This window comes from Microtus oregoni, unplaced genomic scaffold, assembly GCF_018167655.1.
Source record: "Microtus oregoni isolate MIOR12 unplaced genomic scaffold, Mior012 000001F_ref0000356, whole genome shotgun sequence".
Lineage (NCBI taxonomy): Eukaryota > Metazoa > Chordata > Mammalia > Rodentia > Cricetidae > Microtus > Microtus oregoni.
Genome location: NW_024543060.1, coordinates 94,261,797 through 94,271,429, shown reverse-complemented (window position 1 = coordinate 94,271,429; position 9,633 = coordinate 94,261,797). Strand labels below are relative to the sequence as shown.

At 38.6% G+C, this 9,633-nt stretch overlaps 1 protein-coding gene across 1 annotated transcript; it reads right to left on the bottom strand.

The window, feature by feature from the left end:
- Positions 1-333: 333 nt before the first annotated feature.
- On the bottom strand, positions 334-8,550 carry LOC121463818 (olfactory receptor 142-like). The gene is made up of 5 exons (XM_041676314.1): positions 7,625-8,550; positions 3,175-3,248; positions 2,649-2,734; positions 1,821-1,912; positions 334-337 (listed from the first exon to the last, which is right to left on the bottom strand). The coding sequence occupies exons 1-5, from the start codon at positions 8,533-8,535 to the stop codon at positions 334-336; spliced, it is 1,167 nt and encodes a 388-aa protein (XP_041532248.1). The 5' UTR covers positions 8,536-8,550.
- Positions 8,551-9,633: the final 1,083 nt, after the last annotated feature.

Here is a 9,633-nt window from a genome sequence, read left to right as displayed (position 1 = left end):
CAGGGCATGTATTCATTTGACAAGTCAAACACAAAACTCTTACCTGATGTTCTATTGAAATATTCCTGATTCATTACAAAAACAAAGGTAAATTTACTAGAACCATTCTGAGACACTCAGAGAGGAGAAAATTCATGTAAGGGCCGATGTTTTCAAACTTTGTCAACAAGAGGAAGAATATATTCGTAGCTTTCCTCAATGAAAAGTAACTCTTATTTACCTATCTACCATCTGAGACTTTTCTTATTTCTTCTCTCTATAATGCCCACTTCTCTGTTCCTACTCCTTCCCATAGAAGACAATAAATACATCATTTCAGTCCACTATGGTGCCTCACCTAGAAATAGAGAAGACAAAGTGATCAAGATATGGAAGCACAAATCAGTAGGTGAGTATGGAAACTATATATCAAATAATCTCTTTGAATTTGCATTACACCAAATGGTACCATGCCTGAGAAAAAAACAGAAAGCAGAACTTTGTGTGTCAATTATGCCTGATCACTATGTGAAGCAATGGGACTGTTATTTTAATTATAAGCTCCAATTTCCTTAAATTCAAATGGTACCTCACAAGAACCCCCAAATTACAAAGGACTTTAAAAATAGACTCTGTAATGCTGTGTAAAATTATCAATTTAAATAACAACTGTCTCCAAAAATTTATATACAAAAGAAACTACCTCATTTAACAAATAAGCTCTGATTCTGGGAGAAATATTCATGTCCAGCATCATGTGGTTGCTAGGAAACTTTGCACTTTGCTTCCTGGCAGATCACCTATGTTTAAGTCAGAAGCGCTGCTGTGTGCTTGCTCTGCCTTAAAAAACAAATTGTAGAACAGTAGGGAATTCAAAGACACCCAAGATGCACCCAACATGAAATTTATAATGCAGTGAGATGGGGATGACTTCTGTATACTTCCCTTTAAATCATGTTCTTAGCAAATGAGGTCATTTAACTAAGAGCACCACCCAACAGATATCTCACCAACTGCATGATGCACCAAATCCAGATCAATATCAGATAAACCTTCTAAGGGTGATACAGAAAGAATTCAGGGAGATATTTTACTTCCTATTCATAGATGGAATGACATAAACTGAGAGAGGTTATGTCCACATTCTAGTTATTTCCAATTACCAGCCCAAAAACCAGTGCTTCTTCATAACATCTGGATCCTTAAAGGAACTATGTGGTGGGTACAACTATGACTCAAAGATCTGACCTATCCTCAAGGATAAATCACCAGTGGTCTTGGGAGCTTTATAAAGTAACAAATATAACACCTAAGACAAATCCCAAAGAAAATTCAAGGGGTTAGAATAGATGATGATATTTGAATCTAAGAAATAAAAGCCACAAAAAGCACCTGAAAAGTTAAGATCCAGAGGCATTGCAGGAATCCTACCTCCTCACTCAGACTCCAAGAGTTGTGATTAAGTACTCAGAATTTTAAACTATTTAAAATAAATGAAGCTACACACTGTAGTCAAGAGACCAACTTCCCCATAGAATTCCTGTTCTCTAGAGTAAAAATTTACCAAATGAAATATGATGCAAGGACAAAATCAGACGGTTCAATTAATTACATACATAGCCATACAATTTTAGTGATGCAATGGAAAGGTAATGAATGAAACAAATTCGATGTATTTCCCCCATACATTTCCACTGAAAATAAGTACCAGATTATGAATAAAATAGCCCAAAGGCACTAAATCAGGGTAAGCAGTTGATGAACTATGCCACTATACTCATACCTTCTTTCCTCCCTGTTTCTTCTGAAATGAAAACATTGGCTTTGCAGGCACCACTCACCCCTGTTGATGTTTGCTGTAGCCATGGTCAACTTCACCATGATCATTGACATTGTGGCTGACAGCAAGCCCTTGGGCCACATCTTCATCAAGCTGTTTGGAGACAGTTCTCCAAAGACAACAGGAAATTTTTGTGCTTTAAAAACTAGAAAGAAAGGATCACTCCTTTCACAGAATTATTCCAAGATTCTTATTCCAGGATGACAACTTCACATGTTGTAATGTAGCATGTCCATCTATAGGAAGAAATTTGAGGATGAGAACTTCAGCAAGAAGCAAACAGCCACTGGCATCTTGCCCATGGAAAATGCTGGACCAATCACCAGCTGTTCCTAGTTTTTCAACTGCATTCCAAGACTGAGTGGCTAGATGGCAAACAGGTGATGTTAGCGAAAGTGAGGGAAGACATGAGCATTGTGGAAGCTACAGAGAGTTTAGGGTCCAAGAATGGTAAGACCAGAAAGAATATCTCCATTGCTGACTATGGACAACTCTAATTCTTTTGACTTTCAGACATATTACCCACAAGACCATTCCTTCTGTAGTTCAGGAAAGCATCTCTGCCCCCTCTACTCACCAAACCAGAACAACCACTCTCACTAATTTTCTTTAGAATTTATATTATCCTCATCACTCTCCAAGTCTAGTTGGATTGTGGAGTTAAGTTTATTATTATGAATCAAAACTAAATAGGAAAACACATACATACATATTGGAAGTGTTTGTCTGTGTTCATCAAAACATCTTGTAATTACAAAGGTAAAAGGTGAAAAACATATGCACATATTCTCAAAAACAACAATATTCAAGAGAGCTTTTCAGGCCTCACGGTCCCAGCAATATTCTGCTCCGTGGCAATGTCCACTGGTTTTGCTGAGTGACTGACTGACTCCACAGGTCTTACGTTGCAGGAACCTATTGGACAAGGGCTCATATGCTGGTCCAAATTTAGGCCACACAACTCCCAAAGGTGTTATATGTGATTTGACAAGCTAGTTCAGTAATGTACTTAGTGTAAGTATGAGGAGCTGAGTTTAAGAACCAGAACACAAATAGACGTGGAACGCTTAAAAGTTCCAGATAGGAAGAGAGAGGGAAGATTTTAAGGTTCATTGGTTACCCAGCTTAGCCAAATCAGCATACATTAGACAAATAAGGGATTCTGTTTTCAAACAAACAAAAAACCAAGAGATCAACACACGGGAAACAATATTTGAAGTTGAGATCTGGCCTTCAGATGCTAGTGAACACAGATATACATACACACACATGCATATTCACACAGACACTCAAAAAAACCTTCAACATGTATATTATCAGATTAAATAGTCAAGATAATCATATGGATGTCTTACTAGTGTTTGTCTTGCTAAATGTAGATAAAAACTGTTGTTCACAGAAGTTGGGCACCTTAACTCTCTGGCTATAGCTGGAAGACAATCAAAACATCCTAAGAATTTCAGAGCCAGAGATCCTTTAAAATTTAATAATGAAAAAAATGTGCTCTTCAGTGTGAAAATGTTCAAGTAGCATCTGTAAGGCTTGGGCATCAAGAATTGCACATCATTCGGGATCAACCTACCCCTGGACCCAGCAATACCACTCTTGGGAATATACCCAAAAGATGCCCGATCATATGACAAAAGCATTTGTTCAACTATGTTCATAGCAGTATTATTTGAAATAGCCAGAACCTGGAAACAACCTAGATGTCCTTCAATGGAAGAATGGATGAAGAAAGTGTGGAATATATACACATTAGAGTACTACGCTGCGGTAAAAAACAATGACTTCTCAAATTTTGCATGCAAATGGATGGAAATAGAAAACACTATCCTGAGTGAGGTAACCCAGACCCAAAAAGATGAACATGGGATGTACTCACTCATAATTGGTTACTAGCCATAAAGAAGGGTCACAGAGTCTACAATTGGTGAACCTAAAGAAGCTAAATAAGAAGGTGAACCCAAGGAAAAACATATAGTTATCCTCTTGCCTATGGGAAGTAGACAAAATTTCCGGGGAGAAAAGTGGGATCTTGGGGGTGGGGTGGGTTAAGGGTAAGGGGAGATGGGGAGAGAAAAGGGAGAAGGGGAGGATGGGGGGAACTTGGGGAAACAGGATGATTGGGATAAAGGAAGGCTGGATAGGGGAGCACGGAAGCACAATTCTTATTTAAGGGAGCCACCTTAGGGCTGGCAAGAGACTTGAACTTAGAGTGGCTCCCAGGAGCCCAAGGCGATGTCCCCAGTTAGTTTCTTGGGTAGATGAGGATAGGGAACCTGAAACGACCCTATCCTATAGCAATACTGATGAATATCTTGCATATCACCATAGAACCTTCATCTGGTGATGAATGGAGATAGAGACAGAGACCCACACTGGAGCACTGGACTGAGCTCCCAAGGTTCCAATGAGGAGCAGAAGGAGGGAGAAGATGAGGACTACGAGGGGTGCACCCACCCACTGAGACAGTGGAGCTGATCTATTGGGAGCTCACCAAGGCCAGCTGGACTATGGAGCATGGGATAAAACCGGACTCTCTGAACATGGCGAACAATGAGGGCTGATGAGGAGCCAAGGACAATGGCACGGGGTTTTTATCCTACATAATGTGCTGGCTTTGTGGGAGCCTAGCCAGTTTGGATGTTCACCTTCCTAGACATGGACGGAGGGGGGAGGACCTTGGACTTTCCAGAGGGCAGGGAACCCTGACTGCTCTTTGGACTAGAGAGGGAGGGGGAGAGGAGTGGGGGGAGGGAGAGAAGGGTGGGAGGAGGGGGAGGGAAATGGGAGGCTGGGAGGAGGGGGAAACTTTTTTCCTTTTCTCAATAAAAAAAAACCCACGTTTACTAAAAAAAAAAAAAAGAATTGCACATCAGCCACAAGAGTTGTTTACATATCAATAGTTACAAAGCATTAGCTATGATATTCACATCTACTAGGAAGAGACCATGAATAGTCCTTATAATATAAAAATATAATATATAACTTATATTTTGAGGAACACATTTATAATCATTATACTAAAAACTGATAGAGCAATGAAAATTTTGGAAACAATTCTTCTCAAGAAGGAAAGCAATCCTTCGCAAAGCAGATGGTTTAAAGGAGGACTCTACAAGTGTTTTCTGTATAAGAAAAGGAAATAAATTCATCCCAGGTAGAGCAACTTCTTGGGAAATCGATGGTCACTTGTGGAACAAGAAACAGCAGAAGCATCAAGAAAACGAAGATTCTGTGCTGCCATTAAACATACTATTTGCCTACAGCTTCAACCAACACATACAAAAAAGAAAATCAGGAAAATTCATAAGATTTAGTGGCACCAAAGATGCTCCATCTCTCTACTAAGAAAGGATGTTTTTATAAGTTTCATCCATCCATTTACCTTCAAATTTCATGAATTTATTTTTTAACAGTCAAATGATAGTTCATTGTAAACATGCCACTTTTTCTTGCTCCCTTCTTCTGTTAAGGGACATCTAGTTTCTTTCTAGTTTCTAGGTATTATGAGTAAAACAGTAATGAGCATGTCTGAGCAAGTTTCCTTGTGGTACAATGGAGTGTCTTTTGGGTATATGCCCAAGAATGGTATAGTTAGATCTTGAGGTGAATTGATTCCTATCTTTTGGAGTAACTGTCATACTGATTTCCATGGTGGCTGTACAAGTTTATACCCCTATCCGCAAAAGATGAGTGCTCCCCTTAATTCACATGCTTTCCAGCATTGTGTTATTGATCTTATCCGTTTTGACAGGTATAAGATAAAATCTCAATGTACTTTTGATTTACATTTCCCTCATGGCTAAGGATGCTGAACATTTCTTAAATGTTTCTCAACTGCTTGCATTTCTCCTATTGAAAATTCTCTGATTAGGTTTGTACCCCATTTTCAACTGAATTATTTGGGTTTTGGATATCTTAGCTTCTTGAGTTCTTTATATATTTTGGATATCAGCCCTCTCTCAGACGCGGAGTTAATAAAAATCTTTTTCCAATCTGAGGATGCCTCTTAGTCCTCATGATACGTTCTTTGTCTTGGAAATTTTTTTATTATTGTGAGGACCTGCTTATTAATTACTGATCTTAGTGCCTGTATTGACAGTGTTCCTGTTCAGAAAGCCATCTCCTGTGCTAATGTGTTCAAGGCTGTTCCCCATTTTCTCTCCTATCAGGTTCAGTGTGTCTGGTTTTATGTTGAGGTCTTTGATCCACTTAGGGTTGAGTTTTGTCCAGGGTGCTAAGTATGGTCTATTCGAAATCTTCTACATACGGACATAAATCCACATACCTATAGATACCTTATTTTTTATAACAAAGACAGAAATTGACACTGGAAAAAAGACATCATCATCAACAAACGGTGTTGATCAAATTGGAATGTGTATGTTATTTTAGTATCATCTTCATTTATAAATTTTGAACATTGTAAGAGGCCCTAAAGTAATTTCTTAAATGCCAAAATGTCACAAGAACTGAAATTGTTCACAGGAATTGTCTAGTGATCATAATTGGTATATCATACAAGATCCTAATAAGCAATCAGAATAACAGAAAAATCCTTGGATGCAATTTAAATGATACATTTTCCACATAAGAAGGGATAATCAGATTGTTAGCCTTATCCCGCAATATCTCCTGATTAATTCCTCTGGCTCATTCCATTTCTAAGTTAAATGTAAAGACCTTTCTTTTTACGTTGTTATCCTGAGATATTTAAATAAATAAAGCAAAGAGTAAATTTATTCATAGGGTATTTATAAAAATATTCACCTTATGCTAGGTGCAGCTGGGTTAAGAAATTTCTCCTAATGATTTGCATTGCTTCACAATTATTACAGGTGTAAATGATAACTAAATGTTCAAAATAGCTAGTAGAGATGATTAGGAATTTTTCCAACATGAGAAATGCTAAGTGGTCAAGGTGATACACATGACAATTTTCCCGATCAGATAGATTACTTTACATTTCATACATATATTGAGATTATTATATTCTACCCCATAAATTTGTTACTGTTTCTTTTTAAAACACATGTTTTTTCTTTCGGAGAAAAAGTACATTTTTTCTTCTTATAATTACAACATTTCCCTTTCACTTTCCTCCCACCAAACCTTCCAATTTACTTTTCCCCTCTCTCCTTCAAATTCACAGCCTCTTTTTTTCATTAATCATTATTGCATGCACATGTGTTTATATACATAAGTATTCCTAAATATAACCTGTTCAGTCTGTAAAATGCTATTTGTATGTATGCTTTCAGGGCTTACCTAAAACTACAAATTTTTAATGGGCTTTACATTTTCACTTGGCTTGAATATTCAAATCACTCAAGGCATGATAAAAGCAGTTATCAGGAAGATAATCAAGTTCCATAAACTTCCAGAGGGGCAGATCAGCATTGTGTTTGTAGGCAACACTAGGTTACCATGGAGTTTTGACCTATTAATAAGAATCACAGAAGCAGCAATGTGGTATCCTTATGTCTATGACCACCATTTTATAATATCTCACAGAAAATAGATTCATGCCAATGATAATTTACGTCTTTTAAAATAAGCTCCTTCTTTTAGCTGTCTTTCACTCCATCCCTGGTGGTTTTTTTGTTGTTTATTTGTTATATACCAATCCCAGTTCCCCCTCCCTCTTCTTCTCCCATTCCCCTCTTTTCCCCCCATCTGACCTCCAATACGCTCCTCAGAGAACTTAAGGCCTCCCCTGGGAAGTCAACTAGGACTGTCCTCTTCCCTCATTGAGGCAGGGCTAAGGCCCTTCCCCTTCCCCATGACTAGCATCCTTACGTTTTTCTGACGCACAACTTTCTCATGGCATTTTTCACCTCTGAATTTCTGAGTGTGTAGATGATGGGGTTCAGCATGGGGGTGATGACTGTGTAGAACACAGCCACAAGTTTGTCTTCAGTAAAAGTAGAGGAAGGTCTCATGTAGAGGAATATGGCAGGTCCAAAGAACAAGATGACCACAGTGATGTGAGAGGCACAGGTGGAGAGGGCCTTGCGCCTTCCCTCTGCAGAATGATTTCTCAAGTTGACAAGGATAATGACATAGGAAGACACCAAGACGAGGAAGGAACACAGAGCAATTAAGCCACTATTAGCCATTACGGTGACACTCTCCACAAAGGTATCAGTGCAAGCCAGCTTGAATAGCGGCTGGAGATCACAAAAGTAGTGATCAATCACATTGGGACCACAGAAGGGCAACTGAATAGTGATAAGAACCTGAATTAGAGAATGCAAAAAGCCCCCCAGCCACGAAACACCCACCAGCATGTGACACACTTGATGACTCATGATATTCATATAGTGAAGAGGTTTGCAGATGGCCACATAGCGATCATAGGCCATCACTACAAGCAAAAATATCTCAGCAACTCCCCAAAAATGGAAAAAGAATATCTGAGTCAGACAGCCCTTCAGAGAGATGGTTTTAATCTTTACAAGTAAGTCAGTGATGAACTTAGGGACAACAGTAGAGGAGTAGCAGATCTCCACCAGGGACAAGGAGCTGAGGAAGATGTACATGGGGGAACGCAGACTCTTACTGACACTGACTACTGTGACAATGAGGCCATTGCCCAGCACTGTGGCCAGATACACGGGAAGGAACAGCACAAAGCACACTTTCTGCACCTCTGGATCCTGGAAAAGGCCAGTGATGATCAGTTCAGTCACGTTATTTGCCTTGCCCATGTTTTCAGTTCAGGAGTGGACATCAGGCAGGGACCAGCCTGAAATTCAAAAAAAAAAAAAAATGTAGCATCAGTTTATACAATTTACAGGATCTCAGAGGAAGCAAACCAGCAAACCACTTACTAATCATTCCTTTACCCAATAGATAATAATTCGGAATTCAACATGGCACTCTCACATTTTATATTTTACTTAGTTTTATCACTGGAAAACAGAAATTTAGAGGAATGATTGCTTGCTCATAACCACATAGGCAAAGGTCACTTCTCAGTCCAGGACCATTCTTTCTAGCTTCTGGTACATATTTATGACAAGGTATTCTGAATTTGGGCAGTCGTTCATGCTAAGAACCTGCATTTGTACTCCTTTACTGTATTTTGATACCTCTTCTTCTTCTGGGGAATTGGCATATTTCTTCCCCTCTATTCTTTGTTTCTTTCTTCTCTTTCTCAAGAACTATCCATTTCCTGTTGTATTAATGTATTATTGCATGTGAAAATATTTCACCAGTTATCAAGTAAATTCCCAAAATATATAAAAAGAAATACACCCTGTAAAAATCGATCAACATTTCTTTTTACTTGGAAAGATGATTAACAAACGAGAGATAGTAAGTACTAATGTTGAAGTTATGGTTGGCCTCATTTTAGTTGTTGACTTGAAGACCAGAGCACAAACTACTGTCAAATGGATGCACAGGCACTTCCACAAGTGAGTTGCAAAGAAGTTTAACCCAACACAAGTATTGGGGGGCAGTGTATCACAACCATTTAATAAATCTTTCCCAAGCTCTGCATTCGAGAGCACTACCTTGATATCTGTTTATCAGTCAAAGCCACAGTATTTACATATTGTAAATCACCAAACACAACAAATCATTTTATTTTTATTAAGAAGACTCATTTTCAATCACACAACTTGGTAGAGACTGTTGAAGAGAGTTTTTCTTCCCTGTTACAGTAAAAATACACTTCAGCCACGCCCTATAGGAGAGCTGAGTGGACTTAGAAGAAGAGACGAGGCATACACAGTAGGTCCTTACTCGCTCCTTCTCCTCACGAGTATTTTAGATAGCATGCTTTTTCCTTGGAGCATCTA